The sequence below is a fragment of the Canis lupus genome, chromosome 32 (genome assembly GCF_011100685.1).
Source record: "Canis lupus familiaris isolate Mischka breed German Shepherd chromosome 32, alternate assembly UU_Cfam_GSD_1.0, whole genome shotgun sequence".
Classification (NCBI taxonomy): Eukaryota; Metazoa; Chordata; class Mammalia; order Carnivora; family Canidae; genus Canis; species Canis lupus.
Genome location: NC_049253.1, coordinates 28,069,546 through 28,094,736, shown reverse-complemented (window position 1 = coordinate 28,094,736; position 25,191 = coordinate 28,069,546). Strand labels below are relative to the sequence as shown.

At 43.6% G+C, this 25,191-nt stretch overlaps 1 protein-coding gene and 1 long non-coding RNA gene across 8 annotated transcripts in view; one reads left to right on the top strand and one right to left on the bottom strand.

Annotated features, from left to right (window-relative positions):
- Nucleotides 1-216: 216 nt before the first annotated feature.
- On the bottom strand, nt 217-2,776 carry LOC102153505. The gene is made up of 2 exons (XR_005382548.1): nt 2,615-2,776; nt 217-416 (listed from the first exon to the last, which is right to left on the bottom strand). It is a non-coding gene; the product is annotated as an uncharacterized LOC102153505 (long non-coding RNA).
- A 245-nt stretch (nt 2,777-3,021) lies between these two features.
- Nucleotides 3,022-25,191, top strand: part of HERC3 (HECT and RLD domain containing E3 ubiquitin protein ligase 3) — a 113,750-nt gene continuing 91,580 nt past the window's right edge. For 5 of the 7 annotated variants that reach the window (XR_005382867.1, XM_038582152.1, XM_038582156.1 and 2 more), the window contains exons 1-3: nt 3,022-3,174; nt 5,459-5,520; nt 16,266-16,534. Coding sequence is in view for 5 of the 7 variants with exons in the window: in XM_038582152.1 (XP_038438080.1) it covers nt 16,309-16,534 (226 nt within the window). In the remaining 2 variants the exon portion in view is untranslated. Of the gene's footprint in view, nt 3,175-4,031; nt 4,367-5,458; nt 5,521-16,265; nt 16,535-25,191 lie in introns of those variants that run through there. The other 2 variants (XM_038582153.1, XM_038582154.1) reach the window with 2 other exon arrangements.

Below are 25,191 nucleotides of genomic sequence, written 5' to 3'. Positions count from 1 at the left end.
TGTTGTTAGGTAGCTTTACAGGGTGTGCATGAATTACCTGTCAAATAATCAGTACTTTCCTTTCCCAGAGGTGAAGATACTTAATTCTTCAAAAAAGTATACCTGAAAGACAGAGTGTTGTGGCCAACCTGTGTTGTCCCCACAAGTTTGCTGTCTCTAAGTTTGCCAAGTTCATGTTTGTCTGCCGGGCAAGTAAGTTAAACACAGAAAACAATGATCATTGAACAGTATTCCTACTGTATTGAGAATTTCTTTCAATTTGAAATAGGCATATGCATTTCAAGAAGTGAGCTATAAACAATGGGGCAAATGGGTATCTGTTCAGATGGAAGCACAGCAGCACTGGGTATCATCCCGTTGTCACTGGGATTCCTCATCTGTCCAGTATTAGAGCTGGTCCACACGATCCCTTCTGCCTGTCAAAGGTTACAGTTACAATTTATCACATCTCTTATTATTTATTTTTTGTTTTCCAATATTTTTTAATGTTTTTTAAACAGAGAAGTTGGAAGTAATGTACAATGAACACCCATCTACCTACCATGTAGAGTCTATAACACGTTGGTATACTGGATTGGTCACATGTATATCCAGCTATCCATCCCTCTATCCATCCTTCAATCTTTTAGAACGTACATTTCAAAAGAAGTCGCAGATATTAGTATACTTCCTCCTAAATACCTCAGTGTGTATAGCATTAACTGGAGGTCAATTTTGCTTACAGTTGTCTTTTGGGTTAAATCTTTTATTTTTAAAAATATTTTATTTATTTGAGAGAGAACAAAGAGGAAGGGCAGAGGCAGACTCCCTACGGAGCAGGAAGCCCAGCGATGTGATGTGGGACTCCATCCCAGGACCTTGGGATCACGACCTGAGCTGAAGGCAGACATCCAACTGACTGAGCCACCCAGGCACCCTAGGTTAAATCTTTAATCTTTAACATGAATGTTTTTCTTTCCTAACATTTATCATGGTTAGCAACTATGTACTTTTTGGTATGTATATTTGGTTGATGTTTGCCTCTCCCTTTAAGGCAACAAGGGACTATGCCATTTTGCTTACCAAGATAGCCACAGGAGCTAGTATTCCAGTAGATGTTCAGTATACTGTATATTTGTTGGGTAACATATAAAAAGCCAGAAAGAAATAGATAAAGGATGAAGCTATAGAAATGCTAAGAGAAATAAACTATGGCCTCTCAAGCCAGTCTAAATGTCTGTTATTATGACTGTTGTTTCTGTTGGGCCATTTAAAGCCATTTTGGTAAATGGAGCAGGACATGATTGCTAAGGAAATTGGCACTGTATGTTGGTTCAATTAAGAAAATAAAATGAAGTACTCTGAGGATCTTCACTGATTGTTCTACATATAAGTAAGTTCCTAGGGTTCTGGATGTCTATTTGGTAAGGAAGCTTACGGTATCTCAGGTTGTAATTTAGACATACATACATCCTATCCTCCCTCCAGGCTTGAGTCTTTGATAACCAACTTTTTCCTCAAGATGAAATTTCACATGAAAAACACTTAAGCCATGGGCAAATATATTGACCTAAATGCTGATTGATTACAAACCTCACATTTCGTACTTGAAGATAGGATCTCCCTCTCTCCTCAGCCATGGGGAACCTCCCTTCCTACCCTGACTCCTCTTGGCTATTCTCCTCGCTCCTTTTTGTGATACCATCTCTAAATTGGGATTATGTCTTTGTGAGATATCTAGACTTTGGTGAAACCGCATAATGGATTCTTGTTAATCTTGTCTCCAGTGTTTTTGAGGGTGTCCAGTGTGGAATTTTCTTAGGTGACCTTAGCTACCTGATCATTTGAGATTTTGCTTTTCTTATCTTTCTTGCCTCAGGAGCATTTGACAACTGGCTTTATATCATTGAGCGTCCAGAGGCCAGACAACAATGACCCATCCTCAGGATACATCACTCCTCAAAACTTTTTTTTTTTTTTTGGGGGGGGGGGGGAGGATTTGGTCGATCTGTTAGATTTCCAGAACAGGTAATTGCAGATTTGACCTCATGTGAATGTCCTTGGGAAGAATCTGACCTCAAAGGACCTTTCCAGTTCACATGACAGGTTACAGAAATTTATCCGTTCTTTTTGAGTTAGTGTTCTGCTCCTGTGCTTCAAATGTAAGGATGTGTGTGTGTGTGTGTGTGTGTGTGTGTGTGTGTATGGGGGGGGGCGCAGACACACGAAGTCATCTTTGTGAGAATGGTTTCTTCAAAAGGACAAGAACCAGGGGAACTCTGAAAGCACTGTGACCTTGGGGAGGAGGAGAAAGCTCCTAGATTCGGTGCCAGGGCCAGTAGGGGAGGGCAAACTTCTTTATCCGGGAAAGCAGCCACACGGTGTCCTTCAGAGGATGGGACTGAAGACCCGCTCAGTGGCTGCCTTCCTGCGCTCCAGCGCCGCCCTCCAGCCGCCAGCCCTCCCGGCCGCCGCAGCGCCTCTCCGCCCGCCCGGCCCCGCTCTCCAGGGGGGCCCTCCGCGCCCAGCCGCTCGCCCACCGCGCAGCCCGCTTCGGCCGCGCCGCCTCCAGTCCTCGGAAGAGGGATGAGCCCGAGGACTCCTCCACCGGGCAGCGAAACGCTCCGTAACTCACCGTCAGGCGTCACCCTCTAGATGTTCCTCCCACGCTCACGGCTTTGGGTCACCCCTGCATCAACCCGAAGAGCCAGAACCCGAAAACCACCGAGCGCGGAGCCGCCCCGCGCTTCCCCGCCGGCGACGGGCGGTCCGGCTGCGGCGCCCCCGCCCCCGCCCCGCGTCTCGCCGCCGGGCCCGGCCGACTCCCCGCCGACTCCCGGCCGCGCCGCGGGGCCCTCGCGGGGCGCGCGGGTCCCGTCCCCGCGGGCCGCCCCCGCCCCCGCCCCCGCCCCCCGCCCCCCCCGCCCGGGCCTGGGCCTCTCTCCGCCCGCCTCCCGCTCGCAGCCCGCGCCGCCCCGCCTCCCGCCCCGCCGCGGCTGCCATTGGTGCCCGTCCGCCCCGGGAGCGCGCCCATTGGCCGGGCGCGGAGTCACTCGCCGGCGCATTCCGCCGCCCGCAGGCTTGCGGGGAAACTTCCTTATTATTGTGACGCCGAATCGGAGAAACCCCGAGCGGGGCCGGAGGGGCTGTCACGGGCGGGATCCCGGGCGGCGCGCTGTGCTCGCGGTCGCCGAGGTACGCGGCTCGGGGCCGGGCTTCCGGGGAGGGCGCGCCGCGTTCCGCGGGCTCGGCTGTCGGCGCGCGGCTCCCGGAGGGGCGGCTGCGGCTGCGGCTGCGGCTGCGGGGCGCTCCCCGCGGCGACGCGGAGCCGGGCGCGCGGGCAGGTCGGGTCGGGTCGGGGCGCGGCGCGGCGCGGGCGGCGGGGTGGCCGCGGCCGGGCGCGCCGGCCTCGGTTCTCGGGGCTTGCGCTCCGACCGACAGAGCCCCCGCGCCCGGGAAGGCCGGAAGCAGCCGTGAGAATGGGAGCGCCCCCCGCCCCAGGTCGGCTGCGTGCGGCCCCGGAGGAATTGCGACGCAGCAAGCCCCGGGGAGGACCCTCCCCTTCCTCCTCGCCGGTCCCGCTTTGCATTCCGGGGCTGCGGGGCCAGCCTCGCGGTGAGGGGCCGCGGGAGCCGGCGGGGCCTCGGCGGTGCGGTGGAGCCCCGGCGGCCGCGAGGAGTTGGCTCGGGGGGCGCCGCGCCCGGCACCCCCCGCCCCGCGGAGGCCGTGCCGGTCGCCTCGCCCGGGGGCGCCTGCGGGGCGGGGCGGGGCGGGGCGGGGCCGGGGACGGTGTGTGTGGACACGTGCGTGTGTGTGCGGGCGCGCAAGTGCGGAGCGGGCGCGGGCGCGGGGGGCCGGAGGCACCTGGAGCCGCTCGCGGACGTGTGCAGGGGGCCGGGCCGGGCCGGGCGGGGCGGGGCGGGGCCGCTGACGGAGCCGGGCGCGGGGCAGCCGGGCAGCCGGGGAGCGGCCCCCGAAGCCGCTGGATGCGCCCGGGCATCCGGGGAACGTGTCTTTGAACTTTGCTTTTGGCCTGTTCGCGGCTTGGGCGCTGTTGTCGGGTTACCTTGTACTTCAGCTTTTAAATCCTGCCCATTAGGAAGGAAGTACCTTGAATTCACAGCCGGGCAAAGCCTTTCAGGATGTGCTCGCATTCGTTACACGCGGAATGCCTGGGGCTAGACGATTCGAGAGCCCTCTTCCATTTTTGTGTGTCTTCTGGCTCCTTCCACAAATAGGAAGCTATTTCTAGAACCTTTCATTTGATGATCTGATAACATCAAGAGAGCTGATTTTTAACTCCAGACCGAGAAGAAGAGAGACAAGTGAAACGAGGATTGGCAGCCTCTTTAAATGCAGTGACTCTGGAGAGAGATGCCTTGTTTCAGTAGGCAGATTGCTGTGAAGCTCGCTCCCTCTCTCTCTTTTGTACTTTATTTTACTCTGGGGGCAGGGGAATGGCATTATTAATCAGAAAAGGGGAGTAATGTGTTTAACCTCCTTTGAAAGCAAAGCAGATGAATTACACATTATTGTCTTGACCACACTAGAGGCTAGGAACCTTCTGGAGAGCGTATGCAGGAATCAAGGAGGAAGGCTTGAAGCCTCTTTGGCAAAATGCCTCCTTTGGCATGTAAAAAAGAAACAGTTGATTAGCATACAGTTTTACTTGTTCTGTAAGTAGAAGTAGTTGGGTTTTTATTTTTGAAAAAAGAAACAGAGATTCTAAAATGTTCCAAATGGTGTGGGGAGTCGTCGGTTATAGCATTTCATTCTGAGTAACAAATTTAAATCTCTTTAAGATTTGCATAATAATTAAAAACATCTTTGAAAACTTGAGAGTTGAACTCCTCTTGGAGGTACGAGATAGTTTTGCTGCAGTTTCAGAAATAAAAGTAATGTTCCTCCAAGTTGATTGGGATTTTCTACCGAAGAAGATAGAAACGGTTATGATGGTAATATATTAAAATTATGAAGGACTTTTGAGAGACTTAACCGTGCCTCTCCGATAGTCTCATCTTGTTTTGCATGAAAGAGGATGTGGTGATGACAGGAATGAAAGAGAAAGTCTTCAGAACACAGTTCTGGCAAAATAAGCTATGATGTGTGCAGTACATGGAAACCATGGAGGAAGATAGACAAAATGGAATTATTTTTCGAACTTCTTTCTTTTTTAACCTAAATGGGAGATAGAAAAATCATTTTATTTTTCCTTTATATCTACTGCAAATGCCAGTCATTTTTAAAGGTGGTATCTGTGTCTCAAGTTCCCTTTTAGAGGCGACATCTTTGAGGTTGGTTAGAGGTTATCTTATTGGTATTTAACCAGACTCCTGTGTGGAGATGCAGTGTTTGGGGAATATTCAAGCTGCATGATAGGAAGGTTCTTATTTTTCAGAAGTTTACTTCTCGTTTTCTTTTCAGTAACATGACAGCACTTTGCGGCACTGTGCTAATAATGGTAATCTTTAACTTTCAGGTCTGTGAGGGGAGGGAAAACCATTCTGGCATCTACTCCAAATGCCAAGGGTGTGACCTGCGGTGAGTTACCTTATTTCTCTGAATCCAGTTTCCTCATCTTGTACATGGAGATAATATCACAGTTATCTGGGATAACTCACAGAATTGACAGGATTAAATAAAATGAACTATGTAAAGAACTCCCGTGCCGCCTAGAAAGAAAGGGACCTTAACAAATCCTTAGTGACTTCCCTCTGCTGTGATGTAGTGAAGAGAACAAGGTGAGCCCAGGAAGTAGGAGACCTAGTTTTTGGTCTCTGCTTCAACAACTTACTTCTCAGAGGACCGAAGTTACTTGGCCTCGGAAGGCTTCAGCTGCCATTAAAATGAGGTTAGGAGTGTAAGCCTCTTGCCTAGAGGTTGGATCAAATGGACTTTTAAGGTCTTTTTAATAAGATTATCCTTTTGATGATATAACTCTGCTCTCTTTAGAAATTTACTGCCTTTGGAAATAGTACTTACTGGTGTCAGGGGCATATATTTCCATGTTTGAACCAGTAAGTGGATTAATATTATTATAACTCAGGATGGATATGGGGGGGAAGTCTGGTTATCTGTTGAGATTGTTTCGCTCACCTCTCCCCAGGTCTCTGGCTAACATAGGTTCTGTTTGCCTATAAACGTCACCAGTGATTCAGCTAATATAAGCTCACTAACCGTGGGCAGTTTTCTTTAAACATTTATTTTCAAAATTGGTGAAGGGGTGGAACTGACTTCATTCTGTTTGAGAGATGGTATTGTGTCATGTTTAAGAGCATGGACTTTGGAATCTAGATGAGATTTGAACCCTGCCTTTCGCACTTACTAAGTTTCCATTTCAACTATTTATTTACATGTAGTGTCTTGGGCACTTAACCTAAGCCTTGAAGTTATTGTAAAGGGCAAACTACATATCTATGTAAGGTTTTTAGCAAGACTCAGACACATCGTGGGCTTGCAGTAATAGTAACTTTTCTTTATTTAGCGAGTATTTATTGAGGTTTGACTGTGTGGCAGAGACTTCTCTAAGGTTAGGGAAATGAACAAAAGAGGCTTAGTCCTTCCCTCACAGAGTTTACATTCCTGAATTCCTGCATGCTGGCAATATTGAGAAACACCACCGTTTAATGACAGCTTCAATCGTAGAAAGCATTCTACTTTCAGATCTGCTAAAACGTGGTGAGAGGAGGGTGCATTTTAGAATGGAGGAAAAATATTATTATTTTTTTGTTACTGCACAAGGAATGTTTCTCTAGCGTTACCTAGAAAACAAAACAGTTAACAAGCTTAAGTTTCAGGAGTGCTGGTTTTCCCTGATTTGGGTTCAGTTCACTAGGCACTTACCAACCGTCTGCTGTGCTCCTGCACTGTGCTGAAAACTAGAGACACAGTTGAGTGAAACCTATCCCTGCCATGGAGAGGCTCCCAGCCTTTGCATGGGTAGAGGATTGATGGGTGAGATGCAAGAAGCAGCAACACTACCTCAGTAGTACTTTGCATTTCTTTTATTGTGAAGTATAGTTGTAGGTATAAGATAGTATATGTAATATGTGTGCTAAGAAACAACAAAAAAAAGGACAGAAGCAGAACATCAGCCAAGCTATCGAAGCTCCCATTGTGCTTCTTACAGATTGTACCTTCCAACTCTCCTGTCTCCATAATCATTACCTTGTATTTTATATTTAATCAATTAATTAATTAGGTTATTTATTTATTTATTTATTTTTGCTTTTCTTCCTAGTTTTGCCAACACTGATGCTTTTATCTCCAAATGTTTGTTATACTTGTGTTGGATTTTGTAAAAATACATCAGTTTCTAAATTTTTCTGTAGCTCTTTCTCTCCCCTCAACATTGCTTTTAAGGGTTAGCTTCACTGGTGCTTGTAGAGTGCCTTTATTTTTCACTGTTATGCCACAGTTTATCCATTTTCTTATTGATGGACATTTGGGTTGTCTTTGTTTTATCTATTTCAAACAGGGCTAAAAAATGGACATCCAAAAAAAAAAAAATGGACATCCTTGTGCATGTATATTGAGGTACATGTCTATGGGATTCTTGCTTCATTGTACACCAAGGTAGCCACTAGCCCTAAATGACTTAAACATTAAAATTAAAAATAATTTCGGTCCCCAAGTTGTTATTAACCACATTTCACATGTTCAGTAGCCACATGCAGCTAGTAGCTACCATATGGGACAGTGTAGGTATGCCACATTTCCATCTTTGCAGAAAGATCAGTTTGTAGGTTTCACCCAACTTCGTATCTCCAGTTCTCCGCATAGTGGAGGAGCCCTGTAGATGCTTGGTAAGTTGGAGAGTGTTGGTATATGTGTAGGAGTGAAATTGCCATGCTGGGGGCCTTTCACATCTTCACCTTTACTAGATAATGCCAACTTGTTTTCCAAAGTGGTTATGTCAATTTACGCTCCTCCCAGCTGTGTGTAAGAGTCCTGGTTGCTCCATATTTTTGGCTTGGCACTGTCAGACTTTTCAGTTCTTGCCAGGCTGGTCAAATGTCTTTTAAAGGCAGCCCACAGCTTACACAGACAGCGGAGAGATCATTCTTTTAGCTTCACAAAGCCCAGCACCAGTTAGTGAAGAAGGTACCACCTGTAATGGGATCTTCTGGGGAGGGGTAGAAATGGTTCCTGTGTTGGCTAAAAGAGTCAGAGAAACAGGGATCCCCGGGTGGCGCAGCGGTTGAGTGCCTGCCTTTGGCCCAGGGCACGATCCTGGAGACCCGGGATTGAATCCCATGTCCGGCTCCCGGTGCATGGAGCCTGCTTCTCCCTCTGCCTACGTCTCTGCCTCTCTCTCTCTCTCTCTCTCTCTCTCTCTGTGTGTGACTATCATAAATAAATAAAAATTTACAAAAAAAAAAAATTTTAAAGAGTCAGAGAAACAAAGTCCAGCCAAAGTGGAGTGAACAGCAAGGAGTGGATTCTCATTATTGAAAACTTCTCTTTGCTTTCTGTGCCATTTCTGTCTGGTAGTAACATTTTAAACAATAAAGCGTGTCATCAGAATCAATCTTCTTTGTTGCAGAGTTAATTCTGCATTTGAATTTTGGCTCTAGATTTATTTCAAGCTTGGATTTGGGGAGGGCCTGCAGAGCACTGAAGCCTTGGACATTGCCTTTTCCTGCTGTTGAAAAAGACCCCTCTTCTCCCCGTACACCATTCGGGTAATGGCTTCTAAGCTTATTTGAAAGGACGCTTATCCCTATTATAAATGAGATTAGAAGTCCTGCCCGAGTGTTATTTAGGTTTCTGTGACTTTCAGACAAGGAATAAGAATCAGTCATTAGGCTGCTGTGTGCATAGCCTGATTAATAAGACAAAGTTTAGGAATTGCAGCTTATCTTTTAGCATTCAGCTTACTAGGACTGATAAAAAAGAGCTTTATCTACCTCCACCCCCCCCCAGCCCCCCACCCAGAATTTAAAAGAAAAGCATGCAAAAAACTTTCTCCTAGCAACCTCAAATCCCCTTCATGAAAGTTATGGCAGATGGTGGTAGTGCTGCTTTGCTGTGGCACAGATTTGGCGGAACACAGCTAATGCTAACCACAGGGAGGAAGAAAGGAGTCACACCCCCACCCTCTTTTGGGAACTGTCCTGTTTGCAGAGGGTCTCAGGGAAGAGCACTAGGACTAGGGAGTAACAGTGGTACAGCAGTTAGCATTTGTTAGTCACTTAGTTCTGTATGTTGGGCATCAGGCTAAGCACTCTTTCTTCTCCCCATTTTAGAGACAAGAAACAGGAAACAGTGGCAAAATATCTTTCCCAGGGTTTCACAGCTTGCATGTGGTTAACTCAGGCTTGAACTTTAGTTCTTTTGACCCTTAAACCCTGCAGAGATTACCCTGAATCTTTTACCAAAAATAGATGAGGAGAAAGGCTGGGAAAAGTACCAGGTGTGACATCGAGGGAACCGGAACAGAATGTCTTTCTTCCTTTTGCTTTGTGATGGGGAAGTAAGGCAGGAAAAGGAGGGGCTGGGACTGCAGTGGCTGGCGTAGGTGCTGAGCTGAGCCAGAGTGCGGTCCTGTCTTCTGCAGCATTGTTCTGAAGTGTGTGTTCTGAAAGGAAGAAAAAGAGTCAATTCCTCTAGGAGTAAGGAAGAGACAGTGAGTGAGGAAAAGCGGGTAGGGGAGGACCTGGGAGAGCAAAATGCCAAGTGATGAAGAACATTGCTGAAGCTAGACCTTCCACTCCAGTCGCTCCTGTGTTTTAGGGCTTTTCTAGGGTGTGCTTTTTTAGGTGAAAGCTGTGTTAATGGCTGCTTCTCTTCACTGCACTGAACTTCTCTCCTGAAAGCTAGATGATTTTAGTACCTCCTGCTATAGTTTTGGCAGAGCATCACAATGACCTAGATCACGTTTCTAATTAGAGTTACTAATCCATTCATGGGAACACATTTTATTTGTGGTTGCTCTTTTGTTACTTCTAGTAAGTAGTTGTTATTTGATTACTTGAAAATTCCATTACTATCACTCAGGTGGGAAGGATTTTTGAAGTTTTCATGAACAATAGTTCTATTTGTATTTTTGGAAATGAATGGTAGTTAAATCAGGATGAGGCCGTACATCAGGCTGCTTACTCAGGCTTGCTATTGGCCAGAGCACCCAGAGTTCGGCTGACTCTCAAGGACTGACTCATGCTAAACAAACTTACAAGAAGCTAATACATCCTGGATGCCAAATTAATAATGAGCAATAGAAATGCCAAGAAGGCTGGGACGTTTGGGTCAGCTGGTCATGGTGTTCTTTCCCCGTAGAAGCTACCTTGGAAACCAAGTTATTTAAGGTTGCTTGTTAATCATGGAATATAAGCAAGGCAAGTGGCTGGGTGAATTTAATGACTAATATTATGGAGTCTGATCTACCCACCACCACTGTTGGGCCGTGATTACTTAGCATTTCACAGGTTGACTGTAATGGTACCCATTCTTCCTGGGCAGTGCTGGAGACATTGGGGAGTTCTGACCCTTTGGCTATCCGTTTTATAGGTTCCTTATTATATGGCATAATGGTCATGAGCACAGACTTTGGGCCTAAAGCCAAACTCTGCTATTACCTAGTTGTGTGATTTAGTTAAGCCCTTTCATTCTCTGTCTCATTATCTCTTTCTTTTCTTTTATCCTTTTTTTTTCAGTTCCACTTTTTTTTTTTTTTTCAAGATTTTATTTACTTATGAGAGACACAGAGAGAGGGGCAGAGACCTAGGCAGAGGGAGAGGCAGGCTTCTCACAGGGAGTCCGATGTGGGACTCAATCCCCGGACCAGGGATCACACCCTGAGCCAAACAGACGCTCAACCACTGAGCCACCCAGGTGTCCCAGTTCCACTTTTTTTAATCTATAAATTAGACATGATAATAGCAGCACCTGCCTCATAGAAGATTAAATGAGTTGATATCTGTGAAGCACATAGAAAAAGTGCCAGACTCAGAGAAAGTTCAAATTAAGTCTTACCTGCTGTTATTATTAATAACGTCATTAATAATGTCAGTCAGGACTTTTTTAAAATTTCAAGTGACAAATACAATTTGAACCATCTTAAATAAATAGAAAAGGGAGACCTAGACTATATACAGTTGATTTTCATTATTCATGGTAGTTATGTTCTGTAAAGTTGTTGGAAACACTGAGCTACTGCTCCTATTGAAATACAGGCTTAAAAAAAAAAAAAAAAGATATACAGGCTTAGGTTCCTGCTGAGAGTCTCTGCTTAGCCAATCGGTATATAACCTCGTTCTGTGTGTGTTTATGTGTGTTTCTGTTTAGACACCTAATTTAGGGCAGCCCGGGTGGCTCAGCTATTTAGTGCTGCCTTCTGCCCAGGGCCTGATCCTGAAGATCCGGGATCGAGTCCCACATCAGGCTCCCTGCATGGAGCCTGCTTCTCCCTCTGCCTGTGTCTCTGTCTCTCTCTGTCTCTCATGAATAAATAACTAAAATCTTAAAAATTTTAATATATACTTTTTACAAGTGATTAATCATATACAATATTTCTTTATGACAAAACAGTAGTCAAGAGAATTTTCAACATTTTTCTGATCCTCAGTAATGCGACAGCGTGTTTCTTTGGCTATGCCTTCCAGCAGTGCTGTCCACTACACACCATAATCATCTCGTGAATCCACAGATTCAACTACTTCTCCATATTTTCTGTAGCTTCATTACGCACTATAGATGCTACTTGAGCACTTTCCACAGCTGCTACATGTGTAGATCAGTGAATTTCTTCTTCCTTAAGATATACCCTATTGATTTATTGACATTGAACTCACAGCTAACAGTCCTATAACTCATGGGTGAGTGAAGCTCATCTAACACATGTATTTTCTCTGTGAGGCACAGCACAGCCTTCTTGTACTTAACACTGGACAGGACCAGCACTGTGCTTGGGGGGCATTTTATTTTATTTTTTTAAATATTTTATCTGTTTATTCATGAGAGACCCAGAAAGAGAGGCAGAGACACAAGGCAGAGGGAGAAGCAGGCTTCCTGCAGGGAGCCCGATGTGGGACTCGATCTCAGGACCCTGGAACCCAGAGATCAAGGCCTGAGCCAAAGGCAGCCACTCAACCACTGAGCCATCCAGGCGCCCCTTGGGGCATTTTAAATAACAAAAATCATCAACAAAAATGATAAAAATCTGAAAATTGTGGCACTAAATAGACTGCAGAAAGACCCCTTATTTACAGTATGAGAATTGAATTACAAGAAGGCAGAATGTCCACTTGTTTAACTTTTGCTGGGAAACCTGCATGTAGGGTGACTCAAAAGTTTCACTTCTCTGCTTCTGTTTGAGAATGACTGCAGAGATGCTCCAGGTATTGCCCTTGGGGTACTCATACATTTTAGTGAGTAAGTAAATTCACATGTATGGAGTCCACAAATAATGCAGTTAGGAAAAGTGAAGGTGGGTGCTGGCACCAGGCAAGAAAAGATCCCCAGCTAAGCAACACTCTTGGAGCTCTTTCTGTCCCTTGTCTTTGAAACTCTGTGACTAGGAGAGTTATAATGGCTTACAGGTACCCTCATGTGGCAGGAAACAGAGCTTCCAGCAGTCTCAGTTATCCTTCAAAGGCAAAAGGCAGAGCTCTGTCTAGTCAGCTTCATGGGGAAGGACTCTGGCCCCATTGGGAGTGTGAACCTATCCTTGAACCAATCACAATGGCTTAGGGAACGAACGTTCTCTGATTGGTTTGCTGTGGGTCATGTCTTGTAGCTTAGGGGTGACCCTCTCTGACTGGCTTAGTCAGGGTTATGTGTATGGCTTGGGGGCTATTCTCTGATTGCCTTGGCCAGGGTCATGTTCACCCTTGTGCAAGAGAGGGGCGAGTTTGTTATTAAATGAAGAGGGACTTCGGGACATTGATAAAAGAGCAGTTGATAACACCCTTGAGGAATTTTTTTCAAACTCACCTTTATTATTCAGAAATACTGGACACATTGAGTTGCAGCTTTCTCTTATACTAAATACATTTCAGCCATGTCCCCTGCCCCCTGGTTTATTGATGAGTAGTGTTCCTTGTATGAATATACTGCAGTCTGTTTATACAGCCTCCTGTTGATGGACATTTGGGTTGTTGCCATTTTTGTTTAGTATGAATAAAGCTGCTGTGAGCGTTGTTTATAGATCTTTTTGCAGACATACAGTCATAGCTTCTTGATGTCATATTTTTAGACACACTGTTGTACTTGGCTGGTTAAGGGAATGGCTTAATGCTACAGCTGCCTAATCTCACCCATCATCTCTTAATTCTGATTAGTTTCACCCTCAGAGGGCAAATTTATTTTCAACTTTGCAGGGCATCCTGTATTGTATACTGACTACAATTAGTTATTCCGCAAGTAATTTTTGTGTTCTTGCTCCTGTTGGTGACCTGTAAATCTGCTTGGGTGGCAGCATAGCCTCAGTGAGTAAGACCATGGACCTTGGCACCAGGCCTAGATTCATAGCCTGGTTCTGACTCCTAGCTGTGTGACCTTGGGCATGCTTCTCAGTCTCTGAGGTTCGCTTTATCTGAAAATGAAGCTAAAAGTAGTACTTATGGTACAAGGTTGTTGTGAAGATGAAACGAGATAATGATATAAAATGTTCGTTAGCGCAGTGACTTGTATAGTAAGCTCTGTGATGCTGCTTATGTAATTATTGGTAGATGGGGTAAGAAATGTATGAAACATTACAAATGATGAAAAAAGTTAGGGAAATCTTATGAAAAGATCATGTGAGTTTGCTGGTCTTTTTTTTTTTTTTTAAGATTTTATTTATTTATTCATGAGAGACACAGACGCAGAGACACAGGCAGAGGGAGAAGAAGACTTCATGCAGGAAGTCTGATGTGGGACTCCATCCCCGGGATCATGCCCTGAGCCAAAGGCAGAGGCTCAACCGCCGAGCCACCCAGGCATCCCTGCTGGTCTTTTAAAATGTGTATCCTATGCCCCCTGCTCCACTTTGCATTTTATAATTAACTCAAAGAATAACAGTTAAGCTTAATGTCCTTTTAGTTCTAGAGTCTAGACAAGAAATAATCTTGGGAAGAAACAGAACTTTTTGGTTAAGAAAGCATTTTGAGATTCAGTTTTATATTTTATTTTGGGTTTTCCATGCCTTTCCAGAAAGAATAAAATAACATTATCACAGGTAGCCAAATAATATTCGATTGTATAGAAATACTCCATTTTGTTTATCAATTCAATTGACGAGTATTTGGGTTTATTTCTGCCTTTTGGTCTGTGAACATTCATGTACAATTTTTTTTTTTAAGATTTTATTTATTTGAGAGACAGAGCACGAGCAGGGGGGAGGGACAGAGGGAGAAGCAGGCTTCCCATTGAGCAGGGAGCTGGATGCAGGGCTCCATCCCAGGACCCTGAGATCATGACCTGAGCCAAATGCAGATGCTTAACTGAGCCATCCAGGCCCCCATTGGTTCAAGTTTTTGTGTGGACGTATATTTGCAGTTCTCTTGGATATATACCTAGGAGTGAAATTGCCAGATCATACGGTAGCTATATATTTAGCCTTTTGACGAAGTGCCAGAATGTTTTCCAAAGGACCTGCACATTTTTATTTCCACCAGCAGTGTGGAAGACTCCTACTTCTCCACATCCCCACAAACATTTGTTATTAGCTGTCCTTTTTGATTATAGCCATCCTAGTGAGTGTAAACTGGTAGAGAGTGATGAGATTTTGTTTCTGTTTTTATGAAAGGGAAGCATAAATTCTAAAAGGTAGTGAAACTTTGGACTGGAGTCAGCAGTAATCAGCCAGAAGTTGATTGAGTAGCTGCTAAATCAAAGAGATATGTTATACTGTGGTCCCTATTTGAGGCAGTTAAAATCTGGCTGAGAAGTTAAGTTACAAGATACAGAGGAAGTCTCCAGTCAAGGCAATATACTAGACTTGTCAGAGGCATGCAGGCTAATTGTGCCTGGAATGATCCCGAGACGCTTTTAGGTAGGAAGTGAAGCTTGACTGAGCCAGAAGGGTGTGTAAGAAGAAATGGCAGAGAAGATAACATTTTTCCCCCACTTTGCATTTTTGTTTGAAGTGGTGAATTATTTACTATCCGTGCTAACAGTAGGCTACCTAAAAGAGTTAATTATTTCAAAAAAATTTAAAACATGAAATCAGAAAACTCAAAATATGCAAGGAGAAAGGACAAGATGAAATTATAAGGATAATTTCCAGAATCTTGCTGCCATAATGGTTTGCAAAGATTGTTTTAGTGAGTCTCCTGTACTCGATATAAAACTTGCATTCTGTCTGTCTTTACTGTTCATTTATACAAACAAAATTTGTCTTTTTTGAAATTTTATTTATTTATTCATGAGAGACACAGAGAGAGAGAGAGAGGCAGAGACACAGGCAGAAGGAGAAGCAGGCTCCATGCAGGGAGTCCGATGTGGACCCCTCAATCCCGGGTCTCCAGGATCGCGCCTTGGGCTGAAGGCGGCGCTAAACCACTGAGCCACCTGGGCTGCCCAACAAAATTTGTTTTAAAAAATTTTAAACTCTTTGCGTGGTGGTTGGTTCGGCTGGCATCATGCGGTGGTGCTGTGGCGGCTCGGGGCGGCGCCTGCTCTCCTATACCGGGGCCCTGCTGGGTGAGGGGACGGCAGCCTCAGGTTGAGCAGGATGAGCTGCCCTTACAGACTAGAGTTTCTAATGTGCCCGTGACTCGCCTTTGGGAGCTGACCCAGCCCAGGGCGCGAAGGGGGCATTCGGCTGCCATTGCCCCCCCCCCCCCTCCACTGACCTTGGTGTCCTCCCAGACCGCTGGTCCTCGCAGGCTGATCCGCAGCGCCACCAGGGTGTTTGAAGATTTCCGCCGCTGTTACCCTTCAATCAAGGGTTTTGTTCATGCAGAGGATAACTCCTATCTGGTTGGTGTTGGGCAGATCCTAGGAACTTCCATCTAATTTCCCTGCATTAACCTATGTGAGCAGCTGTCAACTTACTGGAGGAAAGAAACTGCCCAGAAATTTTGAGATGCTTAAATACTTTCAGACCAATTAGACTTATTTAACGTGAATACTTGTTTTTATTAAAAGGATTCCAATAAAAATATTTTAAAATTAAAAAAAATTTAAACTCTTACTGAAACATATAAATAGCATCATTATAAATATTTTCAATGATATTAATATGTATTATTTTGAGATGCAGATTATCTGAAGAATAGTAAGGGGAATGTTGTTTTTTCAGTTGATTATTACTTAAAAGTGATTTTCTCTGACCTTTTTTTTTTTTTTAACCTTTTTTACAGAACTCTCTTCTAGGCTACATGACTCCCTGAAGGATAAAGAACAATGTTATGTTGGGGATATTGGTCTCTGGGCCAACCTGGGATCAGCACCAACCTGCAAGGGATTGTGGCTGAGCCACAGGTGTGTGGATTCATATCTGATAGGAGTGTCAAGGAAGTGGCCTGTGGAGGGAACCACTCCGTGTTCCTACTGGAGGATGGGGAAGTTTATACGTGTGGTTTGAACACCAAGGGGCAGCTGGGCCATGAGAGAGAAGGAAATAAGCCAGGTGAGTACACCTAGTCTGCTTCCATGGTTGGTGAGAAAGAGGGAAAGCTGGTTGGAGATGATCTCACAGAATGTTTGTATCTTTTGAGAGGCTTTGGCCTGGTGCAGGGATCCTCTACTCTTTGGAACTTACGTGTTCAGTTCAAGTCTTTTTTTTTTTTTTTTTTTAAGATTTTATTTATTTATTCATTAGAGACACACACAGAGAGAGAGAGAGAGAGAGAGAGAGAGAGAGGCAGAGACACAGGCAGAGGGAGAAGCAGGCTCCCTGCCTGTAGCCTGATGGTACTTGATCCTAGGACCCTGGGATCATGACCTCAACCACTGAGTCACTCATGTGCCCCAGTTCAAATCTTTTTTAAAATTTTTTTTTTTTAATTTTTATTTATTTATGATAGTCAGAGAGAGAGAGAGAGAGAGGCAGAGACACAGGCAGAGGGAGAAGCAGGCTCCATGCACCGGGAGCCCGACATGGGATTCGATCCCGGGTCTCCAGGATCACGCCCTGGGCCAAAGGCAGGCGCTAAACCGCTGCGCCACCCAGGGATCCCCCTAGTTCAAATCTTTTGTCAGAAAACCAGACTTTCATTTTTTGTCTTATTAGTTAACATATGTAATATTACTGACCAGGGGAGGGAGGTTGACTAGTTAGTTTAGAGTTAAGAGAAATAGATTTTCCCCAGTAATTGAATGCTAAGGTATTATGATCGCTTTGTGGATTTGTAATCCTCATGCAGTCAATATCGGAAGCATGTTCACCTAATTTTTCCTCCTCATTGGGTGTTCATTTGCCAATTTTGGCAGCATGGTTGTGTTTAGCATTTTAGGCTAAGCACTGTGCTAGGTTCGAAGAACTAGATGAAAGGGAGGTAGTGATGATATGGCTTCAGAGAACCCCTGTGGAAGGATGTGTGAAGTAAGTTGAAGAATATGCTGGAGGCACCTGGGGGAGGGGATTCATTCTGCCTTTGGGGGTCAAGTAGGAAGCATGAGTAGAACTTCACCAAGTGTGTATGTGTATGAATGTGGCAGGAACACTCAGCTTATTGCACACACCTGAGTGTACCCTGTGATTGTTTATTTTTAAAGGTATAGGTATCAAGGCACAATCGTTGTTCAGGGAATGTCGAGTAGTGTGGCAAGGCTGGTGGTGTAGGGTGAAAGGAGATCTTTCCAGGACGGCGGAGACAACACAGTTAGGGTGAACTCTGGAGTCAGAGAATCCTAGTGGAGTCATTACCTGTCTCTGACTGTATTTCTGAGCCTCAGTTCCCTTTCCTGTAAAAAAGAGACTTCCTGGGCAGCCCGGGTGGCTCAGCGGTTTAGCACCGCCTTCAGCCCAGGGCCTGATCCTGGAGACCCGAGATCGAGTCCCACGTTGGGCTCCCTGCATGGAGCCTGCCTCTCCCTCTGCCTCTGCCTCTCTCTCTCTTTGTGTCTCTCAGGAATAAATAAAATCTTTTTTAAAAAAAGAGAGAGAGACTTTCTATTGTAGTGTAGCTCTTGATGCAATAGATTCAAATGGTAAAGACTACTCGCAAAGCTACCTGTGGCCTGTGAAGGCTGCCCTGCTCTCACCCTCTTGTCTGTCTGCTCTTTTACTCTGCCTTCCATGGTCGCCTGCCCTTCAGTCCCTCCTCCCACTCCCCATTTATGTCTTAGAACCTGCGGTGAGAGGATTCAACCTGGGGTGGCAGGTGAGAAAGGAAACAGAAAGCTTGCAGTCCAGCCAGAGCAAAGACCTGTGGGAGGCACCATGGTGAACGCATCTCAGTGCAATGTGACATTGTTCCAGTGGAGCCTCCTGACAGCTCCGTGGAGCGAGTGGTGGGTGGTTTATGGGCTCTAGGAATGAGTGAGCAGGAGCAGTCATTGCTTCTGCCTGCACATTGGGTCAGGCCAACGCCTCAGCCTGCAGCCACTCCCTGTAGGCAAGGCTGACTGATAACAAGAGACTTGAGCTAGAGGTGTGTCAAGAAGGCTTTTGGATTCAATCATAGAATCCAGCCTGTGTTTGTAATCTAAATTTGTAATAAGCAAGACCCTAGTGTAAATTACAGTAGATTCCAGAAATTTCTGTTGTTGGTTAAGCTTGTCTGTTAATTATAAACTCCATAGCAGCTGTGAAATAGTGCCTCTTTGAATGGAAAGATTATGTGGGTGGGCACCTCCCTCTCTTTAACTTTTTTTCATTGGTAGATGTGTTCTAAATTGGGGACCATTTGGGTTTATTTTTAATGAGTGGGAAAAAGAATGAGCTTGTTTTCTACATGTGTTTATTGAGAACTGTGACCTGGAGAGCAGCTAGGAATGGTGGCGGGGTGGGGGGGGGTGTGGAATGTCAGTGACAGACAGACCCTGTTTTTGTGAGATGTGCTGGCTCTAGCTCCCAGGAATGCTACCCCCCACCCTGTGCTGTTTTGGGGGCTGGGTGGGACTTGAGAGAAGACCACTTTCTCAGGATGCTTCTGGGGCAGTAGGCAGGTTTGTGATTTTAGGTTGATATCATTGGCCAGACCAAAAAACTTTGTCATATGAGGGATTAAAAAGAGTGAGGGAAAGGTGGAAACGAGGAGGTAGGGGATGCAATGGGATGAGAGTCTTCTGTTAGAACGTGCGCCGTGAGTCTGTCCTGCCAGTTGATCAGTTTATTTACTTTGTCTCTAACTGGCATGGTTGCAAGGTACACACATTCATTTTTTTGGAGGAATCCTATACCTTTGACATAGCAGTGCTATAAAGCACTCCACAATTATTATGAAGGGTTTCTTTTTTTCTTCCTTGAGAGCATCTAATAGTTACCCATTACTTTTGCTGTTCCTGAGGTACTCTCATTTCTCTTCTTTGTACTGCCCTTATGTGACCAACTTTGTACATGTCTCTGTGTGTGATGGGGATATTTTCCCAGCGTGTTGGGTAGCCTGGGCTTCTAGCTGAGGTGTGTCTCTGACTCATTCATTTGTGCTTTGTCCAAAGGAAAGGAGTCCTATGACTGCCAGAAGCAATTTTTTTTTTTTTTTTATGGACAGAATATGAAAGTCCCACCTAAACTCAATGTCCAGCTTTTAAAAATAAAAGTACTGGCTCTAACTTTTGCATATTACTCTCCCATATGACTTTTCTCTCTTTCATTCTCCCCATCACATTGTAATTATCAACTTTACCAAATCTTCCCCAAAATCAGTGTTAGTTTCAGTGGTGAGGGCATTGTAGGATTATTACTAATTTCCTCATGTTTTTGCCTAGGAATTCATCTCATAATTTTTGAAGACCTAGAGTTACAAAACTACATTATATAGGAAGACCTGTGTGCTTCCTCTCCTTTTAATTTTTTTATTTTTAATTTTTTCCTTTTTTTAATAAAGCAAACAAAGCATGAGTATTTTTCCAAAATATGATTTTTTAAGTGAAGTACCTAAACTATAACTGAACATTAAGCACATCTTAAAATATTTTGTTAAACTAAAATAGAAACTAGTTGCCCATAGGAAAAAAAATTCAAGAATTTTACCTTAGTTTACTCTGCTTCTTTTATTCCCATCCAGCCACATTGTCAGCACTGTATTCTTCAGCAGTCTCCTTTCCTCATGCATACTCTGATTTTTCATATTGGGATTTTAGCATCAGCTAATCCTTGTGTTATTAGGGTTGTCTGAATTTATGTAGACCTCTTCTAACCTTCCTTCCTATTTTGAGTAGGCAAGGACTGTGGTAGGTGCAATTATTTAATCTAACTTCACTATGTTAAATTTTTAAAATTCTTCATTGACATTCCAGAAAACCTTTTCATAGGAAACCTCAAGGGTAACCATTTATAAGCAGACTTAACATTTCTGTGCAGCCCTGTTTGATTTATATCTATGATTGGTTCCTTTTACTTCCTCCTGAGTTAGTTTCTCTTTCTTGCAGGTAATTTAATCCAATTCACATTCGCATTTTGTATTCAACCTAAGCATTTCCATAATGCCCATCACCATATGTAACAGCTCTCCCGCTGTTTGATAAATGAGGTTTATAAAGCAGAATATCTCAAAAGCATCCATTCCCAGAGCTATGGTTGCTGCTAACCCTGGTAGAAGTAACACTTTCAGCTAGCTTATCAAGTTCCTCTCGGGCGTCTGAAGGACACGGTAACTCTGTCATGTTAATCAGCTTTTGCCGAAAAGCAAAACTAGCTGAGCTGAAAGGAAATAGAAGACATCCTGTAATGACTTCCTATTACTGAAATGCATGTTTCTATGGGCGTAACTCTGATATAAAAGGCAGAAATGTTCAGATCTCAGCATTGCACTGTTAGGAGCCGCGTCCCTTCCTCATTAGGAGTGGCAGGTGGTTTAGGAGGCTGCACAACCCTTTCTGATGATGGTGACGGCAGTAGTAATCAAACCCTATGGCATGTGGTGAATTCTTTTTAGCTGAGCGGACAACTTTCTGTTCAGAGACCTGGAGCTCAGGAGCCACTGTTATTTAATGATTTTATTTTCTGGGGTGGTTCATCAAAAGTTACTTTTTCCTGTCAGTACTCAACCTACTTTCTTTAAAGATACTTGAAAGTTGTAGAAAATGTTATTAATGAGCATATTTATTTTAAAATTTTTTGAAGATTTTAAAAATTTTATTATTTATTTGACACAGAGAGAGAGGGAGAGTGTGCACAAGCGGAGGGAGAAGCAGGCTCCTAACTGAGCAGGGAGCCTGATGCAGGGCTTGATCCCAGGACTCCAGGATCATGACCTCAGCCAAAGGCAGACACTTAACTGACTGAGCCACCCAGGTGCCCTATGCATATTCTTTAATGTGAGGTGTTATTTGTGACTTAAAAATTTACCATGTTACTTTTAAGTAACTAATGGTGTTTTGCATCATGATACAGGAGACTCAGGTCATTTGTTAATTGTAGAAGTGGTTATATAGGTATTATAATCTCTCTTCCTCTGGAGGAGCTTGACATTTTTTTTTTTTTTTTTGAGCTTGACATTTTTAAGCTGATTAATCCTCATGATAGTTCTATAAAATAGGTCAGTATTATCATCCCAGGCGTGTGTGTGTGTGTGTGTGTGTGTATATATATATACATATATATATACACGCAAAGGAGAACAGGAAAAGGAATTGAGTTTCAGTTTTGCTTGGGTGCTGACAGTTTGGTTTTAGTAATCCTAGAATTTTGTTGATGGACATCTTTTTGCTTCAGGTTGCTTGGAAAGGCACAGTAGAATTTTATTCTCTTACTGGTTTTCTTGTTTACTTTTAATTTCTGCTCATTGCATACAAAAGAAACAAAAAGGATATAAATTTGGCCACCAAGAAGCTTCTATTCTTTAATTTACTGGTTAAATGCCAGATATACTCAACGTGTTTTGATTAAAGTTATGGAGAAACAATTCCCTTTTCATCTTTAAAACCATCAGATGACTGCCAGTCTTTTGAGTTATGCTCTTTTGAGTGCCAGATAATCTGGGGGAAAAAACACACATGATAATTCATTTCTCAGGTTGATAGATCTTATTTTCCTTGCAATTTGCCTCTTATTCTTTGTCCCTTTAATTCCTTGAATTATTTACTTATCATTCAGTCATTGATTCAGCAGATGTTTACTGAGTGACTAGACTACCAGGTTCCTCATTTGTTATAGTTACTGTCAGAACACAGCGCATTTCATGTAGATCCTACCCTCTGGGAGTTAACAGGCTAGGTGGGAATGTTAGATGTGTTCCTGTTGTTCCTTTAAAGATTACATAATCTACTTCACCATTTGCTGAGCAAGTGATCAGGGTTCTAAGTGTGTCAAAATAAGAGTTGTAGTGAAGAGTCAGGTCTGAGTTAGATTACCAACAGTGCTACATTCAGATTTCTAACAAATGCCATCTTTTACAACCACACACATAGAAAGTTCAAGTTTATCTTAGGTTTGTGAGGTTGTGGGAAGAGTGAAATATAGCGGTTCAGAGAAGGGGTAGCTTTGGGAATGGTGTCATTCTCCTGGGATTTTCCGTGATATTAGTGGGTAAGTCCACCCCTTACTTTTGCACTTGATCTTAGCCAAAAGGCTGAGAACGATACCCTTTACTTTTGAATTTTTGTGTTGCAGTAACAATTTTGTCATTTTGATGATCTCTCTTTTTTATACCTTGGTGACCTGTGATCTTGATAGATGTAGGATAGGTAGAATGTTTTTAAGGAATTTACCAGTCTGGATGGTATATGTGTATTCAACTGGTATTTTACAGTTCTTTAGGATCTACCGGAATCTGAGTAAATACCCTTTCATAGCATGAAATGTTTGAAATCTTTGGTAACTCTCCAGCAGATATATATGCTCTCCTATCTTTGTGGATTTTGGATTTGTTTTTCACTCATTTTAAGACATGTATTGCAATTTCTATTACAATTATTAAATGACTCAGAGCAGTTGAAATTGTTATGGTGAATGATTTTAATTTGGAATATTAGCTAATTATGGAGACAGTATAATGAATAAGAGCATGGACTCTGGAGCCAGACTTCCTGTATTGTAATCCTGGTTTTGCCACTCACTGGTTGTGTGATTCTGGGAAAGTTGCTTAACCTCTGTGTCCCAGTTTTCTTAGTAGTAAAATGTGGATAATAATATCTACATATTAGGATTTTCACGAGGATTTAATGAGTTTATCTCAGGTGTTTAGAATAATGCCTGGCCCAAAGTAAGGACTCAGGTGTTCCCAGTAGTAGTATACGTTACAATTTTTTTGATCTTACTATTCTAGCATATTAAATGAATGAATTCATTACATATATATACACAAAAATAAGTACTTTGATCATTTTTGTAGGTTCCCTTAACACTGTAGAATTTGATGAATGGTCTGTGTGTGCATACAGGGGAGGGAGATGCTATAAGCTAGGGTTGTTAAGAGCGGCTTCACACATTATGCCAGTTCTTACATTTAGACTTTTAAAGATACTCTTTATTTTCAGCTTCTTGGGGTCTTTTACCTTATTGGTCCCAAGAAAAATACCTTGCATATATATATTGGGCACTCTGTAAAAATGAGTTATCCACATACGGACAGAAGATAGATATATCTTCTCTGTGTGCTATGGTTAACATTGCCTCCAGCATTCTGGTGCAAAATTACAAAAGGAAGTGGAGTGAATTAGGCCACTGTGGACATTATAGTACAGGAAGGGCTACTGTATGATGCTCCTACAGGATTGGGACTGTTTGGCAACAGTTAGCCAGGTGATTTGATCTTGCCACAGGTCAAGAAAATAGAGTACAATCAATTTATGCTGAGCCCACCTGAATATCTGTGTGTCATTACTTTAGGCTTCTTGTTAGCTTTGATGGGGGTGAATCTTTTGAGCAGGGATCTAAATGACCTGAAAGAAGGTAAGTGGTTTTCCTTTCTGCATTTTGCAGTTGCTTAAGAAGAAATCATTTTTTTTGTTTGTTTGTTTTTTTAAGAAGAAATCATTTTGGAGTCTGAACCGGTCTGATCCCTGCTTTTTAAATTTTTATTTAAATGGGCATGTGTTAGGATGCTTTCAGCTGCAGGTAACAGAGTACTAAGCTAAATTCTGCGGGAACAATAAGTAAAAGAGATCTTAATATCTCTTTATAGAGCATTCTAAGATTGGTTAAATCAGCACAAGGACACCATCAAGCATGCAGGTGCTTCCCATCTTTCTGTTTGGCCATCTTCACTTTGTTGTCTTTTTTCCTTGGGCTTGTCCCTTCGTGGTCACCAGGTGACTGCCACAGTTTCAGGCATCACATTCTCACAAAGCTATATTCAAAGGCAGACAGGAAGGGGCGTTTGCTTTTGTGTTACCTTTCAAGAATGGGGAAAATCTTGCCTAGGAACCCCCTCTACCACATCTTCCTTTGACTCACTGGCCAGGCCTGGGTTTCGTGCCTATCATAGACCAGTCACTGGTGTGCCTGAGTAAGTGAAATAGGAAATACCTGTTTGGAATAGTTCAAGGCTCATCCCCTAGGACTGGGGTCCCACCTTTAGGGTTAAAGGGTTCTAGTGCAAGGAGAAAGTAGGTGATGGCTAATGGGGAAGCAACACAGAGCATCTTCCACAAGGCCAATTTCCTATTGCTTGCAGTCTAGGGTCTTTGATGCTTTAAGGTGGAATCATAGGGTCTTATTATTGCTCCATGTTATAATCTATAGTTATTTTATGAAATCAACACCAACACCTTCACATTGACCTCGAACAAAACTGATGGCTACCATTATGAGCTAATGATTTTGTAGTGTTTATTAATATATGATTTGGAATGGTGTATTTCTTTTTTTTTTTTTTTTAAGATTTTATTTATTTATTCATGATGGACCTAGAAAGAGGCAGAGACACAGGCAGAGGGAGAAGCAGGTTCCATGCCGGAAGCCCAACGCGGGACTCCATCCCGGGACTCCAGGACCGCGCCCCGGGCCAAAGGCAGGCGCTAAACCGCTGAGCCACCCAGGGGTACCCCGGAATGGTGTATTTCTTAAGAATTTGTATCTTTGTATTTAAGTGCTAGGCCCAGTGTGGTAGGCACATAGGGTAGGAAATGTGTTAAGTAAATACATGTCTCATAGGTTTTACTATTTTGTCACTTTGCCTGTGCTCTGTATGGGTTCTGGGAGGTTCCTGGACTTAGATCAACAAAGATCAGAGTGAT